This window comes from Gadus chalcogrammus, chromosome 8, assembly GCF_026213295.1.
Source record: "Gadus chalcogrammus isolate NIFS_2021 chromosome 8, NIFS_Gcha_1.0, whole genome shotgun sequence".
Classification (NCBI taxonomy): Eukaryota; Metazoa; Chordata; class Actinopteri; order Gadiformes; family Gadidae; genus Gadus; species Gadus chalcogrammus.
This window is the reverse complement of record NC_079419.1, coordinates 13,403,428-13,417,467: the sequence shown is the minus strand read 5'-3', so window position 1 is coordinate 13,417,467 and position 14,040 is coordinate 13,403,428. Positions and strand designations below refer to the sequence as shown.

General features: G+C 46.3%; 1 protein-coding gene across 1 annotated transcript in view; it reads left to right on the top strand.

Moving 5' to 3' along the window:
- The window catches only part of carmil3 (capping protein regulator and myosin 1 linker 3), a 66,910-nt gene that overhangs the window by 32,257 nt on the left and 20,613 nt on the right, over nucleotides 1-14,040 (top strand). Inside the window, exons 15-24 of the mRNA XM_056596332.1 lie at nucleotides 2,180-2,284; nucleotides 6,767-6,836; nucleotides 7,126-7,207; nucleotides 8,058-8,154; nucleotides 8,586-8,640; nucleotides 9,554-9,726; nucleotides 11,237-11,305; nucleotides 12,257-12,350; nucleotides 13,125-13,223; nucleotides 13,586-13,705. Coding sequence (XP_056452307.1) covers nucleotides 2,180-2,284; nucleotides 6,767-6,836; nucleotides 7,126-7,207; nucleotides 8,058-8,154; nucleotides 8,586-8,640; nucleotides 9,554-9,726; nucleotides 11,237-11,305; nucleotides 12,257-12,350; nucleotides 13,125-13,223; nucleotides 13,586-13,705 — 964 coding nt within the window. The remainder of the gene's footprint in view (nucleotides 1-2,179; nucleotides 2,285-6,766; nucleotides 6,837-7,125; nucleotides 7,208-8,057; nucleotides 8,155-8,585; nucleotides 8,641-9,553; nucleotides 9,727-11,236; nucleotides 11,306-12,256; nucleotides 12,351-13,124; nucleotides 13,224-13,585; nucleotides 13,706-14,040) is intronic.

The following is a 14,040-nucleotide window of genomic DNA, read 5'->3' as shown; positions in this document are numbered from 1 at the left end:
TTGTGACTTAATGCTGTTAACAAGGATATAATTTGTTCATTCGTTTGTTGCAGCGGGAAGTTCTTTAACATTAACTCGACTTCACCCTGGCCGACCTACGGCCCAACCTGACACCGATCAAAGGTGTCCTGCCTTTGTAGTTGACTCTGTTTTCAGGAGGCGCCTTATTGCTATTCGACCCGTGGCCCCCGCTTTCTCTCTGCGTCGGCCATCAAAGTGGTGTTTGGATGATGATCACAGAGTAATATAATGTAATGTAATGCAGGGGGCCGTGTAAATGAGGACACAATCACAGAGCGAGCGAGGGAGACGGAGATGCAGGATGAACTCGTCAGACGAAATCTGACGGCGGGGGAAACACAGGATTACACAGAAGTGGTTCAGCTGTTGGTCAACAGCGTTTTCCCCCGTGGGACGGCGCGAGTGTCCTGCTCGTAGAAAAGTACTAGGGTTTATGCTGAATAGTTTCTGCCGCCGCTCTCTCCTCTCTCTCTCCTCTCTCTCTCCTTTCCTCTCCTTTCCTCTGATTTCTGCGTCTTTTTCATCTCATCTCCTCTTTTCCTCTCCTCTCTCCCTTGCTCCTCTCTCTCTCATCTTCTCCCTTCCTCCTGGTTCGCCTCTCCTTCGGCCCTCTAAACACCACTCTTTGCTTTGATGAATTATTTGTGCTTTAGTCCTAGATAGGGGGACTGAGGGGGAGGGAAGAGGAGAGGGAGAGAGGGAGGGGTGTGTGCAGAGTTGTGGTTCTGGTTGCTAAGGAGTGTTAAACACAGTTCAGAACCCCCTGAACTGGATTACTGCTGTCCTACACAACCACAACAAGTCGCTCCTCTGCTGCGACGCCGCAGGCTTTAACGCACGCACAAGCAGATACAGACACACATGCACACAGACAAAATATTACAAATGCCGCCTGTCATAGTTGCACGTTTAGACGGGGACACACAATTGCACAACATTTTTAATATACACGAATGCTTGCAAACTTTCACCCCCAAACACAAACACACACACACTTGCACACACCGTTCCATGTCCTTATTTCCCTGGGCTGGGAGGACCGCAGTGGCGGCTGGCCGAGATTACTGCTGAGTGTGAGCTTCTACCTTGCTCCTGGACGGTCCTCATGCCTTCTCACTGCCGGCCTGGTCTGATCCCAGCTGAATGACATGCTCCGTAGCCATCTGCCCTCGCCCTGAACAGCTGTCTCTCTCGGTCTCTCTCTCTGTCGCTCTCTTTGTCTGTCTCTCTCTCTCTGTCTCTCTGTGTCTCGGTTTACGTCCTTTCGTTTCATTCATCCTTCATTACCAACTCCTGCTTTTCGTTTGTCTCTTAACCTTTCCCTCATATTGTAATTCTCTCTCTCTGGATCTCTCAGGCCTGACTTTATTATTTCCTGTCTTGTTATTCCTCGCTCGCTTTTGTTCGAAGTAGTCTGTTTTATATATACCCACATATATACAAAGCTTTCCTTTCTTGTGAAGGACATACGTGTGTGTGTGTGTGTGTGTGTGTGTGTGTGTGTGTGTGTGTGTGTGTGTGTGTGTGTGTGTGTGTGTGTGTGTGTGTGTGTGTGTGTGTGTGTGTGTGTGTGTGTGTGTGTGCCCTTCACACGAAAGGAAATCTGTCTCTCGCTCTGTTTCTCAATCCAAATCAATTCGAATGGCTTTACCGCCATCGAAATTGTACAATTACCTGCATTCTCCCTCCCTCCCTCCCTCCCTCACTGTATTCCATCCTATCTTATTTCCTCTCTCTGTTGTTGCGTTTCATCTTTTGGTGTCTGTTGTCCTCAGCTTTATCCTTTATTTTGCCTCTCTCTGCTCTCTCACGTCTCTTCTGGTTTACCTGAAATTGAATTTAATATCTTTCCTATCGCCGTCTATGCTTTAAAATGCTGTATAAATTGCATACCTTCTCACTCACAGCCAAACAGGAAGGTCTGCTCATCATGTCACAAATAATTGTCATCTTCTCTGGAAAGAAATGACAATAAATAGTTTTTACTATTCCAGGCAGGACTGGAGGAATTCATCCACTTTATGTTGATTAAAAAAAGGCTCATTGTCGGTGGTCAAACGTTATGTACATTTTGTATCAAAGGTGGGTTTCCACCTTGGTCCAGCTCCCCATCCATCCCTCACCCACCTTGTTCTCCTTTCTCTCCTCTCTCTCCCAGGAGAGCCAGGGACTCCCTGCCCACCTTCCGCCAGTTCTTCAGCTCCGCCTTCAGCCTGACCCACGTCAGCCTGGCCTCCATGAAGGTGCCCCCAGACTCCCTAAGGTGAGTCCGGTCCCAGACCACTTCACGTCCTGGTCCACGTGAGACCACTTAAGATCCTGGTCCACATGAGAACAATTCAGGTCCTTGTTTACAGGAGAGCACTTGAGATCCTGGTCCACAGGAGACCGCTTCAGGTCCTGGTCTAAATGAGACCGCTTCAGGTCCTGGTCTAAATGAGACCGCTTCAGGTCCTGGTCTAAATAAGACCGCTTCAGGTCATGGTCTATATGAGACCGCTTCAGGTTCTGGTCTAAATGGGACCACTTCAGGTCCTTGTCTAAATGGGACCAGCTAAGGTCCTGGTCCAGGATTAGACCACACTGGTTGGCCTTGGCTAGTGGGGCAGGATGGGGGCCTCACGTGTTTGTCTTTGTAATTTGTGTTTTGGCTTTTTTCAAATCATATTATTCATACTGGTATTTAGTTTAATTCACATTTTTTGTTTATAGAATTTTTATTTATTCATTCATTTCTTCATACTTTTGGTTTATTCATATTTTGACTTACTCGGTTTTATTCATTTTTGGATCAACTTGAAATTCATAATTATGTTTTATTTATTAATTTTAATAGATTTGTATTTGTGCATTTATAGATTTTTGTGCTCCTCAGCACATCCTTATGGAGTCAGAACAGTCTCATTATTAATGAATGCACAGAGAAGGATTCACAAATGTATTTTGTGATTTATATATAAATTACTCTCTTCTCACAAATACATTTCAATGCACACACAAATGGATATCGGCATGTATAAATGTAAAATAAATCCATAAACAAAAATAAGTTTCACAAACATATTTCTGATCCACACACAAATATGTCTTGTTTTAAATAAAGGTTATATAAATCCATAAATATATTAATTTAAAAAAGATTTGCAATTTTCATCAAAAATGTATTTGGATGTTGTTATTTATGTACAAACTGTTAAACTTGAATTTACAAGACGCTTTTCATTTGTGAGCTTGTTTGCATTTGTGTGTGAAACTGTCTGCATTTATGTGTGGATTTTTGAGACTCTCCTGACGTCGCTAGATTCAAAAATGCATTTTTTTCAACAAGGAACTCTCTGTAGCCAATCAGATGCCTCCCTCATTTTCAGCCAATCACATGGCTGCAGTTCCGACCTCTGAGTCCAGCCTCCGAGCCTCCCGGTTCTCTGTCAAATGTCTACTCTATCGGAAAGAACATGGTTTTTTGAATGATCGTACATAACAATCTCTAGGTGGTGAAGAAGTAAATGCTGCTTCACGACACTTTTTCCATCTAATTTCGACTGGGTTTTGGGATTATCGGTGCCGTTAAAGTAGTAAACGGCACCGACGTAAAAACCCAGTCACAGCAGTCATGTGGTTGACTGAAAACGAGGGAGGCATCTCATTGGCTACAGAGACTTCCTTGTTGAAAAAAATGCATTTGTGAATCTAGCGACGTCAGGAGAGTCTCAAAAATCCACACATAAATGCAGACAGTTTCACACACAAATGCAAACAAGCTCACAAATGAAAAGCGTCTTGTAAATTCAAGTTGAACAGTTTGTACATAAATGTAACAACATCCAAATACATTTTTGATGAAAATTGCAAATCTTTTTTAAATTAATATATTTATGGATTTATATTACCTTTATTTAAAACAAGACATATTTGTGTGTGGATCAGAAATATGTTTGTGAAACTTATTTTTGTTTATGGATTTATTTTACATTTATACATGCCGATATCCATTTGTGTGTGCATTGAAATGTATTTGTGAGAAGAGAGTCATTTATATATAAATCACAAAATACATTTGTGAATCCTTCTCTGTGCATTCATTAATAATGAGACTGTTCTGACTCCATACATCCTGCGTAGCTCAGCTGGTAGAGCATGGCAGGGTGGGTTTTTTTACTGCCTCTGGGGCAGGTCAATCCCATGCCAACGAGTAGGGGGGGCAGTAGTTCAGGAGGCCCAGCGGTTTGACTTGTAACCGGAAGGTTATTAGTTAGATCCCCGGCTCCTCCTAGCTGTGTGTCGGTATCCCTGAACCAGACACCTCACCCTAACTGCTCCCGACGAGCTGTCTGTCTCCTTGCATGGTTGACAACGGCACGCTGTCGGTGTGTAAATGTTTTTATGAATGGTTGTAGGTTGCTTTGGACAAAAGCGTCTGCTAAATGCCCTAAATGCAAATGTTTTGGCATTTCATCATTGTATCTTTAGTGGTACAACAAAAGTACAATAATGAAAGGAACTATCCAATTATAGATGTCGGTCAAATCAGATTAACATCAAGTGATCTAGAAATCAAAAGTAACTTTGTCTCTGATGATTGAAGCCAGTTGAACCATGACACGCTGTCATCTATTTTTGTTTTCCATTCATTCAGACCGTGTTCCAGATGAAACCTATTTACTATGGAGGCAGCGTCTCTTTGGAACGCGTTGAGTAACTGCCGTTTGTGAAGGCGGTTAAATAAGGGATAGTGCGGGGTGGAAGGACGGAGGGTAAAGCCGTGTTCTCCACTACAGGCAGAGCTGCAACACAGGGTTGTACCTCTCTAATTAGAGCAGCTCGTTAAGCCCTCGTTAGCCCAACCTCGTTAGGAGCACCTCGTTTAGCCCTGGATAATAAGCAAGGCATTGTGCTGCACACTCAAAACAGTGCCATTATTAATCCTAGGTTTCTATGGAAACGTAGACAACTTTCTGTTTAATTTGTTTCTGTGCATCTATTTTGGGTGAAGGTGTGTGTGTGTGTGTGTGTGTGTGGTGGAATTCTGTTAAGCCTTGTTCCTTTTTGAGGGCTTTTCATGGCAGGGTTAAGTGTTTGATGTTGTTTTACGAGGTTATCATGTGAAATCTATGCTAAGTCCATGTTTAACACACTCAATATGGCTTCTTCAGTTACAAGCACTCGGCATTTGACAGCAGTAATCTCTCTGAGCTTCAATGCCTGGTTTCACATGCATCAAAGATGAGCAAATTACAGATGTGTAATACTCATTTATTGATGCTTATTTATCTTACATAAACGCATTCCAATGAACTCTGGTTTGTATAGTGTTTGCTCACAAAGCGGTTAGATGCAAAGTAATTCTCAATCAAAGGCACTTTATGGCGTTTAAAACGTACATTGAAATCGCCGAAGCACAAAAAGAGAAATACAGACAAAAATAAGATACAAAATATTGAAATGGGAATAAGAATAAAAATGCAAGAGAAATATTTAGAAATATCTATTGGTCGCTGTATGGATTTAAATGTGTGTGTGTATTTTGTCTATTAGAGGCATAGATATAGACTAATTAAAAATGAAATGGCTCTCACTCTCTCCATCTCCCTCTCGCTGTGGCAAGGTTATATGGGGGCATCTCATTCAGATGTGGGGCTGTGTGTGTGGGTGCGTTGATGCGTTGTCTGTGTGCTAGGAACAGCTGCTGGTTCTGTGGTTGATGGTGGAGGAGTTCAAACTTCCGGAATGCGTCTCTTCGTGTCAGACGTCTGTGATTGGAGCACAATGGGATGAGAAACAATGCATAGAAATAAAAGACAAAGTACACAGATGTGCTGCTCTCTGTGTTTGGAGGCACCTGGATAATGGCTGGTGATGCCTGTGTAGTCAGATGCAGATGATACGAGTGTGTGTTTGTGTTTATGTCTGGGTTTGTGGATCTGTGAATATATGCAGGTTAGACTAAGAACATTTTCGTATTGTTTTTCGTAATCTCAGGTTTGGGAAATCATTTAAATTTTGTTCCTTTTTCCTTTTACTTTAATTCAAAATGCACATTGGGTTATTAAATTGAAAAATGTATTTTTACCAGAATATCGACGGATCAGCAGATGATAGATATGGCTAAATCTCTTTCTAAATCTCTTATCTAAATTGTGTGATCCATAAAATCTACGGGGACAAAAATGCGCAAATGTTCTCTACGTTTGTGTTCATATTCTAAATCCCTTATAAATGATGTTTGTGGTACCTTATCAGACATACCCCCCCCCCCCCCCCCCCGTAGTCAAAGTACGTATTGGATGTTGACGGATGACAATACAACAGATTGATTTCACGCAGGACCCATGTGCTTCATATCAGCCAGCCATCTTGTTTTGTGCATTGCCTGGTTGTGTTTCTCTTGTCTGGCTCTCCTTCCCTTCCTCTGGTTACATTTCCACCGGCCCCGAGCGAGACTATTCTCTCCCCCTCCTTTCCCTCCTCCTCCACTCCAGTTCTTTCATTTCCCTTTTGTTTTATTAACAACCATCTCTTTATTGCCCTGCATCTCCTCCCTCTCTGCCCCTCCCTCCTGCCCTCTATCAGACGCTCTTCTCTCACTATCTATTTTTACTCTTATTGTCTTCCTATATATATTCACTCTATCTGTTCCCTTTCATTCACTCTATCTGTTCCCTTTCATTCACGGTTTCATTCACTCTACCTGTTCTGTCTTCCTCTGTCTGTTCTGATTGTATTATCCTGTTCTTGTGTGTCCCAGAGCTCTGTTCCTGGGTCTATCCAACAACCCTCACATTACAGATCTCCACCTGGACATCAGCGGCTGTGAGGTACCCTCTCCCCACTCTATATTAATATTAATACTATATTATAGATGAAGGTAACCCTCTCGCTCTGTATTGATATTATCTACTCTCTTTCCTCCCTGGTATGCTCCCTCTATCTCAATATAATACTGAGAGCGAACGCTCCACTGTTCTCTGACTTTCTGTGTCTGTTATGTCTGTTCCTATCTTGGTGGCCAATTACTATGACCCTGTGTCTCTCTCCGTCTCTGTCCATTTCTGTCTGTCTGTCTGTCTGTCTGTCTGTCTCTCTCTGTTTATGTCTCTCGTTCAGCTGAGGTCAGCTGGTGCCGGCGTGCTCCAGGAACTGTTTCCTCGTGTTGCCTGCGTTGCAACCCTTGACATTTCCGATAACGGTACACACACACACACACACACACACACACACACACACACACACACACACACACACACACACACACACACACACACACACACACACACACACACACACCCCTATGTGCATATTATTTGTGGATTACCATGCACAGAAAACACTTAATCCTCTTGGATCATTGACATTGCTTTCATCTTTTGGCAGAGAGAATTGTATTCCATTACATTTCACTTAAACCCACTCCATCCCCCCCCCCCCCCCCCACACGCACACAAGTAGGGGCGGGGCGGTGGGGTGCAGATCAAAAGGTGATGCAAGCATGGAGACACTGATGTGAGTGACAGGCGTGGCTCGCTCAGATCTTCCGTCTGTAAGACGTCTCAGTTTTGATGCCTCCCAATCTTGCACTCTCTTATCAGTTCTCAAAGGGAAGTTAGGACTGGAAGACGAGGAGGAGGAGGAAGAATGAGTAGCGAGATATCCCCTGTACCTTCTCTTCCATGGTCCTGCTGTGTGTGGAGAACACCCTTATTGGAAGTCCGACGTGGTCTCTGGTCCAGGATAGAGGAAGGGTTAGGTTTTTAGACTCCCATGCCGCAAAGTACTGGGTTTGATCCCCGATGGCTGCAGTGTTTATGTGTAGGTTTCTTTGAGTACACTGCCGCAAACCCTACCTGCTCTCGTGATTTCAGATCGGTGTCACACTGGAGGTCACAAGGTCTGCATCCTCGAGTGAGATCACCTGCTGACCCCGGGCCTACTCCTTAATAACCTGTATCTGAAGTCACTGCAAGGCTCCGTGGATAAATGTCTGCTCATTGACTAATTGAAGGGTAATAGTAAGTTGTGATCCTGTGCTTCCTCTGTAGGGCTGGATGGGGACATGCTGGTGGTCCTCCCGTCCTTCTCCAGACACCCCTCGCTCAAGCACCTGCTGCTGGGGAAGAACTTCAACGTGAAGGGCCGGTGGGTGGCTGGGCTAGATGCTGGTTTATAACGTTAAAGAGGATCTGTTTCACGGAAATCTAAACGCAAGAACAGCACCATCTATGGGGGGGATGTTGGAAATGCTGTGTGTGTGTGTGTGTGTGTGTGTGTGTGTGTGTGTGTGTGTGTGTGTGTGTGTGTGGTGTGTGTGTGTGTGTGTGTGTGTGTGTGTGTGTGTGTGTGTGTGTGTGTGTGTGTGTGTGTGTGTGTGTGTGTGTGTGTGTGTGTGTGTGTCGTTAATGAAGGCAGTGGCTCCCGGTGCTGATGCAGCTGTTATGTAAGTAGTAATGATGATCACTAATGGTGGTTGAGAAGGCTTAATGATGGCCTTGTTTCACACTGAGGAAGATGAGGCTGGACCGGCGGGATAATGGTGCTGATGAAGAGACGACGATGTATTTGCTTCTCAGGTTGCTGGACGAGATTCTGCAGAAACTAGTTCACCTGGTGCAGGAAGAGGACTGTGTGAGTACACACACACACACCCTTCACCCATACTAAGTTCGTAGAGCCCTGCTCAAATTATAATTTACATAATTACACTTGCACAGCATCAACAGATTCAATTGATTTATCTCCTCGCTCTGTCACTCTCTCACTTTCACTTGCTCCTCTCTCTCTCCTCTCTCCCTCCAGTTTCTCCCCGCTCTCTCTCTATCCAACTGTCATGTATTTCGCCTTCACACGTCCACAAGCTCTCTCTCACTCAGCTACAAGCTCTCTCTCTCGCTCTCTCTCTCTCTCTTGCTCGCTCGCTCACTCTCTTACGCGGCTACAGGCACGGGGTGAGCGCGACACACAAACAGACACGCCTGTTAAGTCATCCATGGACTCTGCAGGCGGACGATGAATCATTCATTTAGTTTCACCGTATTCCTAACTCTCCTTAGGGCCAAACTCTCTTTATCTCACTCCACCGCTCTCGTTCACTATCTCTCTCTCACATTCTCTCTCACCATCTCCGTATCTCTCGATCTCATTCGGCCTGCTTTCTGAGAAGCAAATTCAGCATGACAAGTAGCTTGCTCAATTATTTACCACATTTGATGGTGATAGCTCACAAGCGTTCTCAAATGTGCGTGCATGCCCATGTACACACACTAAGCTTTGGCGTGTGCGAAAGCTTGTTCATGGGCCCGGAAGTCCCAACTGTGGATATTAAACCCAGTATTTGAAAAACACACACACACGCACACGCATACGCACACGCACACGCACGCACACATTCACAGCCAATGCACCTCTATCTCTCAAGCCTTACTGCCTTCTCTCTGTCCATCTCACTCTTTTTGCCAACTCTCCTTCACTTTCTCTTTGCTCCACTGTCCGTCTCTTCAATCCCCCTAAAACTGAGACCCTCCCCTCTCCCCTCTCCCAGGCCCTGCAGTCCCTGTCCCTGGCCGACTCCAGGCTCCGTCAGCGGGGCACGGTGCTGGTGAACGCCCTGGGCTCCAATGCCGGGCTGCGGAAGGTCGATCTCAGTGGGAACTGTCTGGAAGACTCTGGGGCCAAGATGCTGAGCAAGGCCCTGCAGATCAACACGACTCTGAGGTGGGTGTTGGTGCGTGCGCGTAGGTAGGTGAGGTGGTGTGTGCTTGTCAGAGTGTGGGTGTGTGTCTGTGTTCACATGCTTTCATGTGTGTCCTTGTGTGTGAAGGTGATTGTGTGTGTGTATGTGTTTTCTGAGTCAGGATGGGTAGGGCATGATGCACCAGCTTCAAAGGAAAAATAATTTGGCACGGCCCCAATGTTATAATAGAGGAATAGGGGTGGGGTTGTGTGGGGGGGGGGGGGGGACGTGGGTGGGTGTGTTCTCCTCTACAGGGCTGTGGAGTAAAGGAATGCAGGCATAGGAACTCAAGGATATTGGCTATTGTTGTGGGGGACAGAGATGAGCTGCGTACCCGAGGGGGACTGGCAGAGGTCCCCTTAGTTATCAAAACACCACTGCGGCTCATCTCAATGAGAAAGAAGACAACCAATGGGAATAGACGTGGGGGACGATGATGACCACGATGACGATGATGCTTACGAGAAAAGAAGGGTCAAAGGGGAGCAGGAGGCGCTGGGGTTGGTTCGAGGACGTTGTCGTGGTAACGGAGTGAGTAATGAGGGGGAGGGGGGGGGGTTGTAGCAGCAAGACGGGGAGGGTGGAGATGATGACATGAGAGGGAGAGCGAGTGTAAGAAGATTTAAAGTAAAGATGAAAGATGGGGACTTTATTCAGCCCTGGGGGGACTCATAGGTGAAGGAGATGAGGAGAGGGAGAACGAGGAGGAAATGATGTGCTGCAACAGAGGTGGCATCGGCTCATCAAACAGTGATTAAGGTACAGGAGGCGGAGGGGGAGAGATGGAGTGACGGAGGAGGTACTGGAGGTGGAAAGATGGAGGTGGTCCACGTAGTGGAGGAGAAGGAGAGGGAGGAGGGATGGCAGAGGTGGACGAGGAGAGATGGAGGAGGTATAGTAGATGGAGACACGGAGATTGAGTGACGGATGATGGGATGGACCGATGGCTCTGTAGAAGGAGGTGGAGGAGATCAATGAGGTGGAGGAGGTACAGAGGGTGGATGAGGAGAGAAGGGGTGATGGAAGGGGCACAGGAGGCGGAGGAGTAGAAAAAGAGTGATGGTGGAAGTACAGGAACTGGTGGAGAAGAGATGGAAGGATGTTTGAGGGGGGGGGGCGAGTGGAAGAGGAGCGATGGAGGAGGGACAGCAGGTGGAGGAGGAGAGGTGGAATGAGGCGGAGATGGAGAGAAGACAACAAGAAAAGAGGGACACATTGGGGTTTGGCCAAACAAGCAGAGTGCGGGTGGGTGATGTGTGTGGGTGGAATGTTCTATGCGTGTGTCGATTTTCTAACCGCCTAATTCGGCATCTGTACCTTTTTGAATGACCCAGTTCTGTGTGCGCGTGTATATGCACATCTATTTGTGTAGACTTTAAAGGAGGGTGTGTGTGTGAGAGTGTGTACACTCTGTAAGTGATTTGTTTGTTTTTCTACAGAGTGGCAAACTAATGACTCTCGCTATCTCTCTCTCCCCGCTTGTTGTGCAAGGAGTGTGACATGGGATCGCAACAACACCACGGTGCTGGGACTTCAGGATGTAGCCAGAGCCCTGGAACAGTAAGACACACAGACAGACACACAGACAGACAGACAGAGACACAGACATACAGACACACAGACAAAGACACACACACAGACAGACACACACATTCACACACACAGCATGTGCTTTAAGCGGGTCTTTGCGTTTGTGTCTCTGTTACGCTGATTAGAGACGAGCATCCTTATGAGCGGATAAATGAGCTTCTACACACACAGATGTGACAGCTGCGCTGTCAGAGTCCACCGCGTTACACCACATTTCATCACTCTTCTGATGCTATGTGCCACTCAAACTCATCGTTTGTGTGCGTGTGTGTGTGTGTGTGTGTGTGTGTGTGTGTGTGTGTGTGTGTGTGTGTGTGTGTGTGTGTGTGTGTGTGTGTGTGTGTGTGTGTGTGTGTGTGTGTGTGTGTGTGTGTGTGTGTGTGTGTGTGTGTGGATTTGTTACCTTGTGTGTAAGAACGAACGTATGCGAGTGTGTTTGAGAAAGTGTCTTCATTTCTTACTATGTGTTTGAGACTGTATTTGTTACCGTGTGTGACAAAGGCAGAAAGATTTCTTCAGTGTGTGTATAAGTGCGTGTTCATCAATGTGTGTGGGTATGCATGAATCACTTTGCATACACACAGTGCATGTTTTAAAGTGAGTTTGGCAATCAGGAGGGCGAATAAACGATTCGAGTATCGATCGATTTCTCCCTCAGGTAATTGCGGTTCCCTTTTTTTAAACGTAATTAATAATGCAGGTCTAAACATGAACGCATCTAAAATGTCTCTCTCTCCCCCCGACTCTCTCGCTCTCCCCCTATTTCTCCGCATCTGTCTCTCTGCATCCATTTTCTCACCTCTCTCTCACCCCCTGTTTTCCTCCTTCAAATCTCTCTCTCTCTCTCCCTCTCCTTCTCCCTCTCTCTCTCTCTCTCTCTCTCCCTCTCCCTCTCTCTCTCTCTCTCTCTCTCTCTCTCAGTAACTTCACCATCCACTACATGCCCCTCCCCCTCAGTGACGTGGCGCAAGCGTACCGCAGCGCTCCAGAGAAGATGGAACAAGCCATCACCAAGGTTGGTTAAACATCTCCTGGTCACATCCAAACTACAATGCTTCCCAAGAGTAAAACGATTAAGCGCGTCATGGGGGATCTTTCTCTAGGAGTCGTTTTATTCTGTCCCCATTTCCCCTATCAACCGCCGGTTCGAAAATGTCAGACGAAAAAAGACCTCTGCTTAGCTGTGAGGGACAAACATTCAGCGTACCAACCAAACATGTCAACCGTAGTGAAACCAGTGTGATGTGGTATGCGTCGGGCAACGCGCCTGGCAGCGATCACAGGGGTCTACTCCACACTGGGGTCCTACTCTCCACGTCTCTGCCGCGCTCTGAGGTTCTGTCTGTCTTGACTGCCTCGAGGTAATTCTATCCAAACATAATTACGGCCGTGTTGCTTAACGCTTGGCTCCCAGCTGGTGAGGTGTGCTGAGGTTCTGACAGGGTGTGCGATCCCTCGGGGAGATAACTTTTCTACTGTTATCCTTTGCATAAGATAATGAGACGGCGCCACCTGCTCAGCGGTGAAGCCTCTCAGCAGGTCCGCTTCCGTTTCAGTGGATTCCCCTCGGGTTTAAGGCGTCTCTCCCTTGGCGGCGGATTAACATGCAAATGGACTTTTCACCTGCTCGTCGCGCTCTGTAAACACTCATCCCCTCCCGCTGTGTGTGTGTGTGTGTGTGTGTGTGTGTGTGTGTGTGTGTGTGTGTGTGTGTGTGTGTGTGTGTGTGTGTGTGTGTGTGTGTGTGTGTGTGTGTGTGTGTGTGTGTGTGTGTGTGTGTGTGTCACAGATTCAACGCGCCCTCTTGAGGAACAACCAGACGCAGAGGTTTTCCCAGAAGCAAGCCCTAAGGCTGAACCAAGGCCTGGTTACCAGCACCGCCGAACAGGTGTGTGTGTGTGTGTGTGTGTGAGAGTACTTGCATGAACGTGTGCGTCCGTCTTTGTTTTCCTGCCTTGTGGCTATACGTCGCAGCCATGGGAGATGTTTGTGTGTCTGCTTCAGATAATGTATTTACATTGTGTGTGTGTATTTTGGGCAAGGGACTTTGGTCAGAAATATATACATATATATATATATATATATACCGGTACATGCATATTTTCATTCTTGTGGTAATGCTGACTGTGTGTGTGTGTGTGTGTGTGTGTGTGTGTGTGTGTGTGTGTGTGTGTGTGTGTGTGTGTGTGTGTGTGTGTGTGTGTGTGTGTGTGTGTGTGTGTGTGTGTGTGTGTGTGTGTGTGTGTGCAGGTGATGGAGCGGCTGTGTGTGCGTGTGCAGCAGCAGGTGTCTGTCCTGAGAGGATCAGAGGATCAGGAAGAGGTGCAGGCAGCCAAGCAGATCCTTAAGGAGGCCAAGAACTCCAGGGCGGTGAGTCCAGTGTGTGTGTGTCTGTGTGTGTGTGTGTGACTACTCCATACATCTTGTCAACCCACATACGGTGTCCACATACCAATCTCTCTGCTATTCCTCAGTACATTGTATGCATTAATGCATGTCTATGCTATTATGCAATGCCAGTAAAAACCTCAATTACTTGGAGTTTAATTACACGGCCTTTGCACATTGTAAAATATGGGTATTGTTTTTTTTTATCAAATGTTATATTATTAAAATAATTCTGACCTGCTGGCCTGTCTTTTGCTGCCTTGCTCTTCCTGTCTCTTTAACGCCCTCCGCCCGGCTCTCTCTCCTCCGTTCTCACC